This window comes from Colossoma macropomum, unplaced genomic scaffold (genome assembly GCF_904425465.1).
Source record: "Colossoma macropomum unplaced genomic scaffold, Colossoma_macropomum, whole genome shotgun sequence".
Taxonomy (NCBI): Eukaryota; Metazoa; Chordata; class Actinopteri; order Characiformes; family Serrasalmidae; genus Colossoma; species Colossoma macropomum.
Window position 1 is genome coordinate 3166664 of NW_023494800.1, and position 19478 is coordinate 3186141.

At 35.0% G+C, this 19478-nt stretch overlaps 1 protein-coding gene and 1 long non-coding RNA gene across 2 annotated transcripts in view; one reads left to right on the plus strand and one right to left on the minus strand.

Moving 5' to 3' along the window:
- The window catches only part of LOC118820472 (T-cell surface antigen CD2-like), a 28460-nt gene extending 26097 nt beyond the window's left edge, over positions 1-2363 (plus strand). The window contains exon 7 of the mRNA XM_036588830.1: positions 1386-2363. Within this exon, the coding sequence (XP_036444723.1) occupies positions 1386-1453 (68 nt within the window). The 3' untranslated portion in view covers positions 1454-2363. The remainder of the gene's footprint in view (positions 1-1385) is intronic.
- Positions 2364-3967: 1604 nt separating this feature from the next.
- Positions 3968-8612, minus strand: LOC118820335. Its single transcript, XR_005008251.1, has 3 exons — positions 8566-8612; positions 6430-6567; positions 3968-4016 (listed from the first exon to the last, which is right to left on the minus strand). It is a non-coding gene; the product is annotated as an uncharacterized LOC118820335 (long non-coding RNA).
- Positions 8613-19478: the final 10866 nt, after the last annotated feature.

The following is a 19478-nucleotide window of genomic DNA, read 5'->3' on the forward strand; positions in this document are numbered from 1 at the left end:
TAGAACAATGGAACATGATCTAGAACATGTTTCCTACATTAACACTGCTGTTCAAACATTTAGAATCACCTTTCAGTATTAAGTAGTTTATTTCCTTTAACAGTAACTTCCTCAGTCCGGAATTAAATATTATAAACTAGACACAAAATATCATTTTGGATACTTTGTTAAATATTTGAAGATTTGAAGATGAGTAAATGATACATGGTTATGACATGATAACATTTATATGGTAATTACCTATTCATAATACTTTCTTTCTCAAGTTATCAGCCTTTTTGATAATCATTTTTTATATATCAGGCATTTCAGATGTTAATTTTGTTAAAATTTCGTTCTGGATATTAATTTTATTAGAACTTCATTATGGATATTAATTTTGTTAGAACTTCATTCCGGACATTAATTTTATTAGAACCTCATCCTGGATATTAATTTTATTAAACTTCATTATGGATATTAATTTTGTTAGAACTTCATTCCGGACATTAATTTTATTAGAACCTCATCCTGGATATTAATTTTATTAGAACCTCATCTTGGATATTATTTTTTATTAAACTTCATTCTGGATATTAATTTTATTAGAACTTCATTCTGGATGTTAATTTTATTAAACTTCATTCTGGATATTAATTTTATTAGAACTTAATTATTGATATTATTTTTATCAGAGTTTCATTTTGGATGTTAATTTTATCAGAATTTTGTCCTGCATATCGTTCTTATTAGAACTTAAACTCAGTCAAACTCAGTTTAGAATCTTTAACAGCTCTGTTTATCATTTTTATTTAAAGCTTTATTCTAATGTGTATTAATCTGTAGAGTTGTAGAGAAGCAGCATCACATTAGAATCATTTAAACTGTAAATGTATCTGTAATTAAAATGATTCTGAAGTGATGCAGTGATTCACTCGTTGAGGAGCTGGTCAGTGTAATAAATCGGAGCTGCTCGTTTAGGTTGTTTCCTAAAATCTCCTGATTCAGTAAAGAGGGACATTCATTCAGAATCTTCTGACTTCATTCCTAGTGCAGTTAACTGTGTTGGAAAGAGAATGACTGATTCAGTAATTCGATTAAAGTATTAGTCATCGATCATCTTAATCCCTCCATCCAGTGACAGGCTCACTTCTTCTCCTCTTCCTGTTTTCACTATTGTGTATTAAGTGTTACCGCTTCGCTCTTTATCCATGTTGCTGTTGTTGTGTTATTGTTTTGCTGTCCGGTGTGTACGAGTGGAGAACAGGTTCCCCCTCTCTGAGTTTTTCTTGGTGGCTCTCATTTCGTTTCTGGACCTGGATTTTCTGTGAAGCTGCTGCTGTAAAATTGCTATAGAAACATGTTTCAAATTGAACTGAATGTTTTTCTCACTGTTTCTCCTCCAGACATTTTCAGGCCTCTGCAGCAGAACAGCTCATCAGAAGTCGATGTGGAGGATGTGTATGTGTTATGATGTGTATATAACATTATTATCAGTTTGTGTATTATTATAGATGTAGATTGTTCAATCAGTTCTCCTGTCTGGGGCAGCTGGTTATTCATATTACTAATATAAATGCTGACATATTAAATATTGTTGATATGTTTGGATTGTATGTACATACGCATAGTCTGTATCTATAACTGATCTTCCTTCAGAACTAGAGATAAAAGAGGTGCTTCTTATTTATTTGTTATGATGGATTATCTCTGCTATTGGCTTTGTGCTTAATCATTTATACAGTGAGTGTAGGTGTGTGTGTGTGTGTGTGTAGGTGGGTGTGTGTGTACATGTATATATATAAAATTTTTTTTAGAAAAAAAAATCTCCATTTTTTATGTTTTTATTTTCCTACATCATTTAATCACAGCAGCGGCTCTTTACATTATCATGAATGGACCAAAAGAAATGCTTTAAATTTGCTTGGGATAAAATGTCCTTAATTTAACTTATATTAAAGGTTAAGAAAGTTTTTGCCTTCTCCAGTAAAGTTACTGTTTTGGAGATACATGTTTTTCCTTCAATATATATTCATATGAAAAACTCCCTTGTACAAGGAGGGCTCTTGATTTTAGAAATTATTAAAATTTTAAGATGCAGTACTGTTATGTTGACCTTATTAAACTCCACCAAGAATTTCAGCAGTGACATAAATTTTAATTGAGCTAAAATCATCATTTTTTGGAGTTTATAATCTTGTGTTTACACACAGTTGTTTTAATAAAAACAACAACAACAACAACAACAACAATAATAATAATAATAATAATAATAATAATAATAACAGACTTGTTTTCTGAAGTTTACATATATTCATCATTAACATAAAGCATGTAAACATTTAATGTAAGTAAAAATAATTTTAATATATGTATATTTTGGACTTTTTGGGACCTTTTTGGAGCAGTCACTGTAGTTCCTTGTGAAATATTGAATATTAAAAGTTGTTGCAACATCAAATCTTTGCTGTGTTTAAGGGCTTCTGTTTCTACGTTAACATTACATGTTGAAATATCGATCTGTTGTTGTTTCTGCTTGTGTTAGAAGGTGTTTCAGTCTTTGCTGAGCACCTTTCATACACTGTGGTCATTCACAGTGCTTTACAGATGAGAAAATCCAAAGATAATTAAAATTAAAATGGAATAAAATGTAGGAGAGTAGAAATTAAAACCATAATTAAAACAATAGAACTGAAAGAGAAGAAATTAAACGTTAAATTAAAGATTGAAGATTAAATTACATTTATAATTACATTTACAGCATTTAGCAGATGCTCTTATCCAGAACGACTTACAAAAAGTGCTTTGTCTATCCAGAGAAAGTATCTTTGCTAGTTACCAATAGGTTAGAGAGAAAGCCAGTCCTGAGCTCAGATACTGCTAGAATCAGAAAGTCATTATTGATACCCAGAGAAAAAGGAACAGGGTTAAACACAGAGCAGTGCAATACAATACAATACATAAGTGCAGCACAATACATTAGAATCAATACTTAATTCAGTGCAATTAGTATAATAACATGTCATTAGAGGACAGCAGTGCAGTAGAGCTAACAGTATTTAAACTGAACTGAAAGCTGCTCAAATAGGAGCGTTTTCAGGCCAGACTTTAAAGTGTCCAGTGTCGGGGCTTTTCTAATGCTCTCTGTCAACTGGCTCCATTTAAGAGCAGCATAGTATCTAAACGCTGCTTCTCCATGTTTTAGTCTTCACCTTCAGCAGGACTAACTGACCAGTTCCTAATGATCTGAGAGTTCTGCTCGGCTCATGTCGCTGCAGCAGATCAGATAAATAAGCTGCTCCTGCACCATTAAGACATTTATAGAGTAGTGACAGCACCTTAAAGCCTATTCTGGAACAGACTGGGAGGCAGTGTAAGGGTTTAAGAATGAGGGGGTTGATGTGCCCCTTCTTTTACTCCTAGTGAGACTGTGGCAGCTGCATTCTGAACCATCTTAACCTGTTTGATTGTCCTGTCGGGAGAACATTACGGTAGTAGAAATAAAGGTGAGGATGAGTTTCTCCAGGTCTGGTTTCCTGAACTTCATTGTGATGGGGTTGGACATCTCAGTGTTATCTGGCACCCACCCACCCACCCACCCAAACATCCACCCACCCACCCAAACATCCACCCACCCACCCACCCAAACATCCACCCACCCAAACATCCACCCACCAGCCCACCCACAAAACATACACACAAACATCATCTAAACCGCTTATCCTTCTGGGTCGTGGGGGGTGCTGGAGCCTATCCCAGCTGTCATTGGGCAGAAGGCAGGATACACCCTGGACAGGTCGCCAGTCCATCGCCGGGCAGACAGACAGACATATACATTCACACACATTCACTCTTAGGGGCAGTTTAGCATGTCCAATTAGCCTGACTGCATGTCTTCGGACTGTGGGAGGAAACCGGAGTACCTGGAGGAAACCCACGCAGACACGGGGAGAACACGCAAACTCCACACAGAGAGGACCTTGGTCGCCCGGCCGGGAATCGAACCCAGGCCCTTCTTGCTGTGAGGCGACAGCGCTCTAAATAAAACAAAATAAAATAAAATAAAATAAAATAAAATAAACACTGTTGTGCTGTTGGCAGATGAAAGCTGAATCAGAACATATGTATGGAAATAAAGATGCACAAATGTAGATAAATATGGCTGTTAGCATGAATATAAATATAAAACACGCTTAAAACATAGAATGTCAGTTTAGATTCTGCTTTATCTTTTGTTGAATTGGTGGTTTTACAATTTCATGATAGCAGTGGTTGAAGTTTAGGGTTTGAAACAAAGTAAAAAACGAACCTGACCTGTTCCTGAGGGAACACAATAACAAAAACATGTGTAGACAGATTAATAAAAGGATCATTAAAGCCTAAGAATTATTCTTCAGTAACTACATGGACTTCAGTGCAAATTGACTGAGCCATTCTTAGCTTATAGAAATGTACAATAAAACTTTAGGCCTGCTGGTGGTATCTGGCCATTTAAGGGGTTAAAACCTTCTACAGCTCTTTGTTAAAGTGTGTACAGATGCTGGTTGTTCAGCTGTTACTCATGTTTGTCTCCTCTGTGGAATTAAAGTAGGATCTATGAAAGCTGTTTATTTATTCATTTGTTTGTTTTCTTTACTTGAGGACACATTTATTATCTGATTGCCTTTAAAGCTGTAAACGTGTTGCTGAAGATGTATGTTCTGTAGCTGAAACATCTGATAGGTTCTTCACACTGTGGAAACATTCATATAAGGATAAAAACAAAATATCAAAACAAAAACAAATGCTTAGTTACTTTGTGCCTTTAATCTCTTTATTTTAGCTGCATTGGTCTGTATCGTCTTTATTCTACACTCTTAAAAAAGATGGTTCTTCAAGAGTTCTTAAGTAAAGACGATGGTTCTAAATAGAACCAGGAACACCCAACACTCATTCGCATGCTTAAAGGGTAAATGTATGGTGAAATAGTTCTTCAGCTTGGTAGAAAATGGGTTGTTAATGGTTCTATATGGTAAATGGTTCTATATAGAATCTTTTTGAAAACGGTTCATTGTAGCACCAAAAGTGTTCTTCTTATTACAAGCTCGACATCGTACACAACAGTAGAACCCTTTTTTGTGCTATATAGGATTATTTTTTAAAAAATGTATATAGAACCATATACAGTTCATCAATCTGAAGAACCACATAGAACTCATGGTTCTAAACAGAACCATTCCTTTTCCTACAGAACACCTGAAGAACTTTTTTAAGAGAGTAGATCAGTTGTAGTCGGCTCACCAGGGTGTTTGTTTTGGCCCTACAGAGGGTTCATCTAACTCCAGAACATCATCACTTTGGATTTTTTTTTTTTTATTTCAAAAATGTTTTGAAACAAAACATACAGTCTAATGTTCTAAAACACAATAAAAATCACATGGTTGCTCAAACGTTTCGTTGCTTTCATTATTCAGAAACTAATTTTTTTACATCACCTCAATAAAATGTCTAATGCTGATAATATTCTATAAATCTCACAGCTTATGTGATGTAAAAAAATGTTTGATGGTGAACGGAACTGGAAATAGGTAAGAAATCTGCACAGCATCCAGAATTACAAATTCCTCATCAATTAAATGTCTATTCATAGTAATATCAACACAATGAATGTTGATTATAAATAGGTAATTACAGTTTATTATTTAATACACTTATTAATACACTTATAACTTTTGAAGGACCATCCCTTTTTTAAGACTCTACACTTTAAAATAGATGGTTCTTCAAGGGTTCTTTATTTAGAACCATGAACACTTTGCATTTTCAAAAATGGCTCTTCAGATTGATGGAGAACTTGTTGTATATGGTTCCATATATCACCAAAAAAGATTCTTCTATTATTAAAAGCTTGACATCATAACAATAGTTAGAACCCTTTTGTGTACTATTAAATTAGAACCACATACAACACATTCGCCATCAATCTGAAGAACCATTTCAACGTGCAAAGAACAATTTATGCACAAAATCATTCTATTTAGAAATCATGGTTCTAAATAGAACCTTTGAAGATCCATCTGTTTTAAGAAGGTAGATTTACGTGTCCTTACCATGAAACTGACCAAATGACCTAAAAAAAACATGTTTTTTGAAGCGAAATAAAGCCACTTTTTTCTGCATGTCCTGGTGCAGCTTATAAATAATGTACAGTAAAAGTGTCTTTAATGTGACTGTGGTTGAAAACATATCTGTGGTTGGAAACACCCACATACAAAAATGGAAAGCTAATAAGTGAATATGGTGTTTTGTCTTTTTGGACCACGAACAGTATCCTCACCCATGACATAAACTTTTGGCACCCCTGCTTTATCAGTTAAAGCACAGTTACAGTGTGAGACGGGTAACGCTCTTGCAACAAAACCTTGTATGTCCAAAATGGTAGCATTACAGGAGAAGAAAAAAGATTCTTACCTTGCAATGGAAGTTAATATCTTCCTTCTTTCTGTATTTACAATTACGTTCAGCCCTTAAAGCATATGGAGTTCCATGGGGAACAAACCTCAAGCCACATCCGATTTATAGCTGGGTAATTAATGTGCCACAGGCTATCTGGGAAAAGGAACTATGTTAATACAATTGATTGGAAAATAGCATGAGAAAATATATTTCATGCATCAAATAAAGAGGGTTGTTTATGATTTCCTTCAGTTCTGAAATATTGTGATAAAGAGCTGCTTGATTAACAGGAAACATAAAAAATGAAATCACTAAAAAATAATGGAAGTTAATGTAGCAAGACTTTTTTCTAAGTCATTTTGGACCATTTCTGTTGATCCGTTAATCATGGAATATTGACACAAAACAAAGAGCAACAAAAATTTTAAATCATGCAAAAATAAATACAGAGACAAATATGGAGACACAACATTTTTGTGCTACAGTGACGAGATTTATACCATCAAATCATCAAGCTACAGGGTCAGCATGGTACCGCACATGATAGAACACTGTTTGGGTGGAATAATGAAATTCTGACCGTCTAAAATGTTGACCCACAGTGTCTCTAACTCATCTCCTCTGAAACACTGTACAGACAGTACACACGCTTTCACACACGGATGCCATAGAAGAACCGAAAGAACCTTTAAATAACCCTCAAAAAGTTCTTTACAAATAAAAGTTTTGGTCCCATTTAGTCTCTAATAAGTGTCTCTAATAACGGTGTAGTTACATGTGAACAACATATGCAACAACATTGTAACTACTAATGATTTAGTCTTTGTTGCAGATGGATTACTGAGTTACAACTCATGTAATTACACAGGTGTATGTCAATAATTTTAACAGGCTGTACTATGTCATGTAATTACACAAGGGTAATAACATAAATAAAATTACATTTGTAATCAGACTTTCAAATGTTTTTTTTTTTCAGCAGTAAAAGGAAGTATGTAATAACGTACATTAAGACATTATTTACACTGTATCTACCAACTTACATAACATTTATGTAGCATTTATGTTGCTAGTGCTGTAATCAGTTTCAACTTTAAACCATTCTGTAATGTGACCGTACAGTAGGTGTCCCCTTATCTTAAACCGTAACATTTATGACATTAATTAAATGTGTTACATCAAACCCAAAGCAATGTCTATATTACAACTTCATTATTACATAGTACCTACATAACAACTACACAGGAACTGTCCACTTATTACATAGTGTAACTTTAACACTACACAGGAAAGTTCCTGTGTAGTTGTTATGTAGATAAAGTGTAATTACAGAATGGTATTAATCAATGTGATGTGATTCATTTATGTACAACATAAATTAATGTTATATAAAACATACTTTAACTGCTGGAAAAGACTTCTGATCTTTAGTGTACCAAAAAGATACACTTGTGTAATTACATGAGGCAAAACTGAAGTTGATACATATGTGTAATTACAAAGGCTGTACTTCTGTAATCCATCTGTAACATTGGCTAAATCATTAGTTACAGTGTTGTTACATATGTTGTTCATGTGTCAATACACAGTAAATCTGTCTGTAGACAGACTAACCAGCTGTGTGTCACATATTTCTCAGTGGATGTCGCAAAATTTTCTACAATTAAATCATGAAAAAACTGAAATATTCATCATTGGTACAGAAACTCAGAGAAAAATGATTTACGAGAAACTTGCTTCTTTATCTTCGTATACCAAACCTGAAATACGAAACCTGGGTGTGATCTTAGACTCTGAGCTCTGTTTTATCTGCGTGTAAACACAGTCAGTAAAGTAGCTTTTTATCATGTGAGAAAATCACTAAAGTTCAGTCTTTTCTCTCTCAGAGCGACGCAGAGAAACCTGTTCATGCATTTGTTACAGCAGAGTTGATCACTGTAATGATCTTCTTACTGAACTTCCTGAGAAAACAATACATCCTTTACAACTCAGCATCTTACAATGCATCAGCATCCTAACAAAAACAACACAGAGAGATCAGATGACTCCTGTTTTAAAAGAACTGCATTGGCTGTCTGTATCGCTCAGGGTAGATTTTAAAGTTCTGCTACTAGTTTTTATGGCTCTAAATGACCTTAAAGCACCACTTACATCACAGAGTGTCTGTCTGTTTATGTTCCAGCATGTCATCTTAGATCTGCAGATAGTGGCCTTCTACAGATACTCTCTGTAAAATACAGAAAACATAAAGAGACTCATTTAGTTATTCTGCTTCTAAACTGTGGAGCTCAATTCCACCTTTTATTAGACAGTCAAGCTCAGTGTTCACTTTTAAGAAGCATCTGAAAACGCAGCTCTTTAACTCAGCATTTAATTAAAACTCTACGTCTCGTGGTGTTTATCTTCTCATTTGATCTGTCATTTTCTTATACCACCAGCATGAAAAGTGCTATATAAATAAAAAGTATTATTATTATTGTTATCGTTATTGTTATTGTTATTGTTAATAATAATAATTAGAGACAATTAATATAATGTGGGACCAAAGTTTTTCTCAGAACTGTATGTCTGAGCCAAGACCCACTGAGGAACCTTTATTTTGAAGAGTGTAGGCCATCACAAGTTTCTTCATATTGTTTGAAAGACCTTCTAGACTTTATGAGCACATGCAGTAATAATGCGAGCTAAAGTGTTACAAACGTTCTCCAACCTGTTCCAAACAGAACAAAAACTGTATAAGTGAACACGATACGTAACCAAATTCTCGGTGGCTCACCCCGCTGCGGGAACATTCCTCTTAAAGAGCCGCTGGGTCAAAGGAGCAGGAACGAAGGCTCGCATGCAAATTGTGTCAAGGTAAGACCAGGCAGATACCCATAAAACTGAGCAATCTTTATGACCCCAACATGATCAACCTTTCCATAATCTACAGCTTTATTGCTTTACTTTAGTTAATCATTCAACAGGCAGGTGACAAAGATCCAGGCAGGTGACAAAGCGCCACATAAAATACGTTTACTTTAAATAATGTCTCTTCTTCGCCTTCCACATTATTTCATTCAGAACACATACAAATTAGGAGTCTAACCATCGTTCATAAACAAAGAGATGGGAACAACTTTGTATTTTCAGATTCATATCAGTGCCTGTGTCTATCTGTGTTTCTCTCCCAGCATATGACACATCCTTCACTCTTCATTTATGACTTCAGCAGAAGTTTCATTTGCCTTTCATAAATAATTGACCCCCTGTTTGCTGATTTTGAAAAGCAAAGCAGCTGACAGTGTTTTCAGGCTTATGAAGCTTTATTCATATTTCAATCCAGGGCTTGTTCACTGATCAAATGAGAAACACTAATTAAATGAAATATTAATCATTTTTTATCTTTGGCTTCATTTTTAAAACTTTAAACAATCTGAAATGGAAAAACTGAACAAATAAGCTAAACTGTGCTTATTACGTTGTCAGAATAGGGGATAACTATCTTTTTGAGGGCTACATACATAAACACTTTATAACACATTCATAAGCACTGGATAACATTGTTATAAAGCAATGCTTGAATGTTTATAAACCTCTTATGACAGTATTCAGAGCATAATGTAAGATGCTTTATGAAGTAAATGGCATTGTATTGACATAAGAGCCCTTAAACTGAAGTACATTTATAACACTGTTATGAAGCATCATGTAAAAGGCAGCAATCTAGTTAAGAACACCACATACCCGGTCTATAAAGATTCTCAAACAAACAAACTTACTCTCTCTCTCTCTCTCTCTCTCTCTCTACATATATATATATATATATATATATATATATATATATATATATATATATATATATATATATATATTCTGTGCTTATGCATGTGTTATAAAGTGCCTATAGGTAGCCCTCAAGTGTTACAGAATGAAGCACTATATGTTACTCTATATGTGGCTGTGAGTGCTGCAGAGTGTAGAGTGTAAAGGATTTCAAAATTGACACCTTTTTCAATTATTTATAAATATGCTTAAATATTGACTCATTTTTTTAAAGAATTGTGCAAATAAATTTCAACATTTAGAGTAAAACAATTATATTTCTGTTGTCTGGCTTTAAACACTTACAGTGTTAAAGAGTAAATACTATAAATAATTTTTATATATTATTTTGCAAAGTATTTGCCTGTCTGTCTGCCCTGCGATGGACTGGCGACCTGTCCAGGGTGTATCCTGCCTTCCGCCCAATGACAGCTGGGATAGGCTCCAGCTCCCCCCATGACCCAGAAGGATAAGCTGTTTAGATGATGTGTGTGTGTGTGTGTGTATTATTTGGCTTTATGCTAAGGCAGAGGTGGGATTAATATTTTGTCTATTGGTGACACTTTATTTTATGTGGTCTTTTTTAGATGAAACAAACACATCAGACTCTCAGAAACATGGCAAAAACATATCAGGGTTAGGATTAGGATTAGGCTTTGGGTTGAGGTTAAGGTTAGGATTAGGGCCAGGGTGAGGGTTAGGATTAGGTTTTGGGATGAGGTGAAGGTTAGTGTTGGGATTAGGATCAGGGTGAGGGTTAGGTTTTGGCTGAGGTTAAGGTTAGGATTAGAAGACAAACCTTAATGAAAAATAAGTTGTAGAGTCTGTAACAAATAAAATAGATTTTTAAAAAATCAATCTGGATTAAATTAACTTATCTTTAAATTATCTTTAGAACACTCTGCTGTCCTCACTGTAAAGAGTTTCTAGCCATTTTCTAATCCTGGGTTTATGTTTATATTTAGATGTATTCTCTAATGATCAGAATCGAGCCTTGCTGGCCATGTTTACACACAAGGAATTTGTTTTGGTTCCACAGTGACACAGTGACAGTGCTACTGCCACCCATATCCACACAGACTGAATTTAAAAAGGGATTTTGAGTCATTTTGTGTTCTTCTGACATTTGTGCTGAGATTTTATAAAGTTGGTGATGTTCCAGGATGCCGTTCTGTCTTGGTGAGTAAATCATTCACAGATTTTCTCCTACAGGATGTGAATTATGAACAACGAGACTCTATCTGAGGGAATCAGAGCTCAGATCTGCTGTCGGTTCTGCAGTGTCATGTTGAAATGTTGAAATGTCGAAATGCGCTAAATTATCAACAAAGGCAAAGGTTAATTACTCGAGTGAAGGGCAAACATTTCACCAGCGGCCAAAAGTACAGACATTAACCTGCTCTGAATTCCACACTAACTTACAGTGAAATTGAAGAACATTTTTAACCTCTCCTGTGAAGGTTCTTTTTGGAGATCAGAGGGTTTTGTAAAGAGTAATGATACATTACTTTATTTATATCAGTCATCTGAAACTTTATTTATATCACTAATTTGCACACATTTTATAAGTATTCAAAAATTATCAGTACAGTCTGCTGTTCATAAATTACAGCACGTTCTAACAGCACTGAAGCTGTATAATTATAAACATCCAGTGCTTTCTTTTACAGTCTTTTATGTTCTACGTATTAACCTGGTAAGTGCGAGGTACAAACTCCAAAGCACTACATCATTATTTTTGGTAAAATGATGGTAAGTTCTAGGGTAGTCTCACTAAATTACACTGAAATTCCAAAATGTTCTAACTAATCATTGGATGAGTATGAGGTACAAACTCCAAAACAATAGATCATTATTTATGGTAAATTATGGTAAGTTCTAAGGCAGTTTAATTAAAGTACACTGAAACACCCAATAGGTTCTAGATATTAAATAGATAAGTGTGAGATGCAAACTTTTAAGTTCTAGGTAATTATTTGGGCTAACATGATGGTGAGTTTTAGGACAGTTTAACTAAATTACACTGAAATGCTAAATAAGTTCTAGATATTAACTGGATAAATGTGAAATCCAAACTCCAGAGTCCTAGGTCATTATATGGGCTGACATGACACTAAGGCCCAATCCCATTTCTTCTTTTTACCCCTACCCCTTGTTTTCGAGTGTCACCCTAACCCCTTGGAACTGAGTTACAAGGGGTAGTGGTTAAAAACTTGCCCTACGAAATGGGACAACCCTCAAAAAAAAACCAAAAAAAAAACCCACTTCATTAACAACCTACTAGCGTTGCTCTGCAGGCGACCCAGCGCGTCTTCAGTGATAGCAGAGAAGGGAGACGCTCAGCAACCTCGCCACTGGGCTTTAGTTACATTTAGCGCATCAAATGCTTTCAAAGAAGGGGGGCAATTATTTATTATCACCCACTCCAATTATTTGGTGATACGAAGCTGAAGTCATCTATTCGCTAGCTTCTTGTTTGAATTTTCCCGTTCCACCTTAAATGGTGCAGCAGTTACATTCTGGCGCTCCTGGCGTCAATACTGCCGGACTATTTAAGGTGGAATGAGAAAGTTAGCTAGCTACTGAGAAATTAGCATGGTATTAGCGATTTTTTGTGCCTGTTATGAAGAAAACGACCATAATACATTGAAACGACATTAAACTAAGATAATTCAATAGTTATCGTAATTTTTTAACGGAGAAAATTCTCACATTTGTGGGTTTCTTCGGTCGCTTGCGCAGCCATCATGCTGGTTATTCTTTTTTTTCATAACACTGAGCCATGTAGCCCTAACACTTCGCCCTACCCCTCTATCTCAACTAAAATTGGGACACTCTTACCCTAGACATGAACGCGCAAAACAGAGGGCTAAGGGCTAAGTTGTAGGGGCAAGGGGTGAAATGGGATTGGGCCTAAGTTTCAAGACAGTTTAACTAAATTACACTGAAGAGCTAAACAGGTTCTAGACATTAACTGAATAAACGTGAGGTGCAACTCCACAGTGCTGTGTAAATATAGTCATCATATAGTTATATGATGTAAAAGACATATATATGACGTTATATGATGTAATAAAGTAAAGAGTCTTATGCCATATGTATCTGTTTATTATCAATAAGCTAAACAAAATCTGGGCTGTAAAAGAAAGCAGAGATTCTTACGGTGGTTCGACTGCGTTGTTATTGTTTACTTCAGAGAACTATCTCTGTATTTACATACTTACATGCTAAGTAGAGATGTTTCTGATTTACTTTCCTGCCAAAACAAGTGACATTACAATGAAATTAAATGTGTATATGGTTGTAATTGCCAGCTTATTCATACAAAATTATAAAGCACTTTACTATATCCTTTGTCAACTTATTGCAGTTTGATCTAGTTAAACTGTCTTGGTACCATCATTTTACACAAAATAAATACCTTTGTTTGGAGTTTGTATCTCACACTTACCCAGCTAATATCTAGAACTTAAGATACTGTAAAAGATTAGCCATGGACTGTAGTGAGATCTGCGGTAGTATGAATGTGAGTCATTAATAGTTTATGGGTTCAGCCAGAGGTTTGTATATACTATAATTATATATTGTAATATAATCTAAGTGATTAGAGCCTCTTTTCTTTCTTTACAGTGTTGTTACTCTGACTGTGGTGTAGATGTAATAAACTAAACTCTGAACACAGTTAATGGCCTCAGAGCCGACAGGCTGATAATAAACTGTGTTCAGCTGATATGATCTTCACACATTGACACAAAAACCTCATTTAAACCATCTCACAATCTTCACCCTCTCAGAAAAAAATTACTAATCTGTATCAACTGTTCTAAATCAGTGTTTTCTATTGCTTTTCAGTTACACTGACGCTATATACCATATTTTATATCTTCACTGCCCAAAAAAACTAGTATCTCCAGAATGGTAACTTTACAGGAGAGCCCAAAAACATCTTTAATTTTCATGCAAGTTAATGTAAAGATATTTTCCAAGGAATTTTGGAGCCTTTCTATTGGTCCAATCATCATCAAATTTCCAAAATAATAGAAATGCTTTTTTATGGATAGCAACAATATACAGGTACCTCCTATCTGGAGAAGTGAGTGTAGTTTACCTTTAAACTCATTTAAAAAGTTATTCCACCAAATTTTTAATATTCACTCCATAATTAAATGGTTTAAGATGTAAACAGGGTGATTCAGAGTGGTTTGGTGTGAAACGCTCTGTTCTAGAGAAATTTATCGAGTCAGTGGTGGTGATAGGAACCAGACGTCCACCTCTAAAAGCTCCCTCACAGAAAGTTTGTAGAATATCTAAAATATAATTATATGGTTATTAATAAGTAGACATTGACAGTAACTAGTTTTATTTACTCAGTAACACCTGCTTCAGTGAAATTCTGATGGATTTGTATTTTTCTGAGGATGCTAATATGTTTACAATTAAAACCAATAGAATGTTAATATGTTTACTTGTACTCAAGTATATTAATGAGTACTGCTTTACTCTCACTTTGGAGCTTTAGCATTTTGTTTCAGAACAACAATGCATTTTCCAACGCATCTTCTTATTTGCTAACTTCTTTTCAAAATTGTCCGTTCCACCTTAAGTGGTGCAGCAGTTACATTTAAGGTGGAACTGGAAATTCCAGTAAGTAGTCAGTCTCAGCCTCGTAGTTCCTGTGCAGGATATTAAAGTAACTCAGTACTTAAGTAGGTGTTTGAGCTGCTACTTGAGTACCTCTACTCAGGCTGTTTTTTGGAAAGATGCTTTTTTTTTTTTACTGCGGTCATTATTTCACTGCAGTAACAACACATTTACTGCAGGACAAGTTCAGGTCGCTCTGTCAATGAGTAAGAAATGTGAACATCGCCTGTGTTCAAGACCCAGAACCAGCTACTGTTCACTCAGCTCTTCTTGAAGTCACTTTACTCAGTCAGTGGCTGATGTTTTTGTTATTTTTTTAAGATGTAAAGCACAGTTTAGAAATTCTGGGTTGCTTTTTAAACATAATTGAATAAAATAGTGAATAATGCAAAGTAGATACTAAATAATCCATGACAGATACTGAATATTTCATAGTAAATACCAAAAAAATCATAGTGTTTACTAAATTATACATAGTGGATACTGAATTATTCATAGTAGATTGTGAATAATTTATGATAAATACTGGATAATTTATCATCGTTTCTGAACAATTCACAGTGATTACTGAATAATTAAGTTAAATGACCCTTATTAGTCCCACAACGGAGAAATTTCACCTCTGCATTTTAACCCATCCGTGCAGTGAAACACCACAAACACACTAGTGAACACACACACTAGGGGGCAGTGAGCAGAATTGCCCGGAGCGGTGGGCAGCCCTATCCATGGCACCCGGGGAGCAGTTGGGAGTTAGGTGTCTTGCTCAAGGGCAATTCAGTCACGTACTGTCAGCTCAGTCAAGTCAAGTCAAGTCAAATTTATTTGTATAGCGCTTTTTACAACTGATGTTGTCACAAAGCAGCTTCATAGAAATCCATTCAGGACGAAGTTTTAACATGAAATGTAAATCCTCCAGGTGAGCAAGCCAGGGGCGACAGTGGCAAAGAAAAACTCCCTCAGAGCTGAGGAAGAAACCTTGGGAGGAACCAAGGCTCGCAAGGGGGGACCCAACCTTCTCTGGTCAAACTACCTACAAAATTATTATTCTACTAATATTAATAGTAGTAGTAGTAGTAATAGTTAGGAGTCCATGAAAACTTCAATGTAGGGTGGGCAGCTGGTCCAAGGAAAGTGGCAGTAGCTGGGGCGTGGGCAGCTGGTCTGAAGCGGGTAGCAGGAGAGCTCAACAGACAATCATCCATCAGTGTCTGGCCGGACAGGTGGGCAGTCGTTTACTCAGGAAAAGGTACTCAGGGGATCAAATCGGTGTCAGGGCTGGTTCCCTAACCTCCAGCCCATGACTACCCCATTATAATCAAATTATGTTAGTTGTGGAATTTGATGGTGATAGTCTGGAACAGATTTTTTTTTTTCCAGTCTGGTTTGTGGAAATGAATTGTTTCTGTTATAGACTGTATGTTACAGCTCTTTAACTTCTCTGTATCTATGGGAAGCTAAAACACAGTATTTAGCATGAGGAGGAAGTAGGAACTGTGTTTAGTGGAACAACCCTGGGCGGTGTTTCTCTTACAGACTGGAACTGATCTGTTTCTATTTCTGCTCTACAGTTTAGCATGAAGTGGACTGGACTGGAGACTGACTGTCTTACTGAGTGCTGTGGCTAATATACCATCAGAACTACACATATCTATCTATGTATGTATATATATATATATATATATATATATATATATATATATATATATATATATATATATGCTGATGAATCCACTACTGATCAATAGAACGCAATGTAATATGACTGCATTTGAGTACTTCATATGAGACACTGCCCAGTCAGTCCACTCACCATAAATACTACAGCCTTGACCTCAACAGACCACTTAGACTCAGACTCAGTTTAACCCTTTATTTACACTCTAATTTCATTAAGTATTTGACATAATTTGTATATTCTAAATGTATAAAAGGTCAATCCCTTAATGTTCCATTTATTTATTTTATTTATTCATTTATTTATTTCATACAAAGGCTTATTATTCAGTAACTACATGGACTTCAGTGCAAACTTTTAGGGCTATTCTTAGGTTATAGAAGTGTGTAATAAAACTTTAAGGTGTTAAAGTAAAATCGTTCAGGAACAGTAGACCTTTCGTCTGTGAGAGACAAATCTGTTCAGCTGACCTGAGGTCAAATACGGAGACGCCTCCATCAGTGAATACAAAACAACAACAGACTAGGAGACTGTCAGGCTAAACAACACTGAATAAAGTTGATTATATTTAGAATGATAGTTTCCCTGTTTGTTCTCATTGCCTTATTAGTTGTTATGTTCAGTACTAATTACAGAATGAACTCATAATGAGTCTTAATGAGGAATTTATAGTGTGATCAGGGGTGAAGATTGTTTCTTTGCTTGGAGAGACACATACAGGCATAATTAGTGGTTATTGATAGTAACAGATCATTAATGAGACTCACATAAGAACTCATTATTTCTCATTTTAGTCATTAGTTGATTATCATTGCAATAAACAGCAGTTATTGAGTAATTATACTATAAATTAATGAGAAACCACACTTACCAGTACTAGTAAATACTTAATCAGTTACTACCTAATAATAAATGCCTAATAAACCGTTACCTTATACATCAATAATGAATAGCCAATAATTTAACAACATAATCATTTATTAATTATTCATTTTAGAATTTTTGAATCTGTGCAACCCTTAGTGTTAAGTGTGATCTATTATTGTTTTTATGATGGTATCATTAATGTAAATGGTTAAAGCGTAAGTTTAAGCGGTGGATATGGTGTAGTATAGTGCTGTAGTGGTATGTGTAGTTTTATGAGTAAATGCCAGCAGTGTCCATTAACAGGTTTACCTGCCCGAGCTTGGCCACTTAAACAGCTACGGCTCTACTGTGATCTGATTACTTTACAGCTTTAGTGTTTATTCAGAATAAATCTCACCATTATAGAGGATATTGGGGGGGGAGTCTATTGTAAATGAGAGTTTATGGTAAAACTGCCCCATAAACACAGCTATATAAGTAAGATTGTCCACTGACTGGGCAGCCGTCTTTCAGCGCAGAGAATCCAGCGCATGCCTTGAGTGAAGAAATTCATAATTAATCTGCTGACACATCATTTACTACAGTAACAGCTTTAATATAAAGTTAAAATCTATCACTTCTGTGAAGTTCTGAAGTTAAATTACTCTCAAAATACAGCTCTGCAAATCACATCAAATGAAAATGTATTTAACTAGATGTGAATATATTATATTGAGTTAATGTTAATGTACTGAATCTCATTAATTACTGGTTCATTCTCGTTCACTGTCTAAAGGGTTAAGTGGTGAAACGCTAATGTGCTCTAATGTCCTCTCTGCAGGTCCGTCCGTTAAGAACATTTGTCCGGCTGTAGCGTGCGTGTTTGTGTTTCTGTGGTGAGGATGTCTTTATGACGTGCTCCCCTAATAAACTTTATGGCCTCCTGAGAAAAAAAAGCTCCATCCTGCTGTTTAACTGTTAATGCTCTATTTGCCAAAAATACAGAACTGGACACCGGTCACCTCCATTACAGAGAATAGTGAAGTACTCTCCAGTACTGCATTTCAAAAAGTCCTTATTAGAAATCAGGTTTTCAAAGTAAATGAATACAAGCCTAAATGCTTTGAAAGAAAATTGACTGTATGAAAGTTCTAATAAGCTTATACTCTTTTATTTATGCTGGTTTTATTTGCACATAGCTGTGAAGCATTTTACAATAGGAATTCCAGCATTCTGTTTTTTGTTTGTTTGTTTGGTTTGTTGTTGTTGTTTTTTTTTTAAGTAAATTTCTGCAGAGTCATTCAGGGTGTTTGGGTGTGAAATGGTTGATTGTAGAAACTCAGATTTCTTTACAGTGGTGGTGATGGGAACCAGGGGTCGCCATCACAATAACACAAATATAGACATTTTATTTAAATTATTAAATTATCTAAAACCACCCATGAATGTACATATGTTTTATAAGGAATGTTGAAGATGGTGAAATAATTTACATCTTAAAATTTTAATTACACAGCAATTTTGAAAAATGGTGGAAAAAGGTTTGGCAGAGATAAATAGATAGATAGATAGATAGATAGATAGATAGATAGATAGATAGATAGATAGATAGATAGATAGATAGATAGATAGATAGATAGATAGATAGATAGATAGATAGATAGATAGATAGATAGATAGATAGATAGATAGATAGATCAGTTTATTACTGTTATTAAACAAAAAGATCAAGATTTATTCAGATCAGTGCTTAAAGCAAATTTGAAACCTGTAGATGATTTTTATAATGAAACCTCAAATTTGTGTTTAGTTAGATAGGCAGACAGACAGACAGACAGACAGACAAATAGATAGATCATATATAAGATTATATAAGATTATCCTGATGTGTCCTCTGTATTGGTGATTAACAATAATTAAGTTGCAGTTAAACTCAACGAGATTTCAGATGAATTTACGGCAAACAGAGTAGAGTTTATTTCTGGGTCGACACGCCCGGCAGTGACCAAAGGTTAGCAGCATCGTCATTTACGATTTACTGGCATGTATGTATGATGATCAGAGACAGGAAATGAGTTTCTCAGAAGAGTTACCA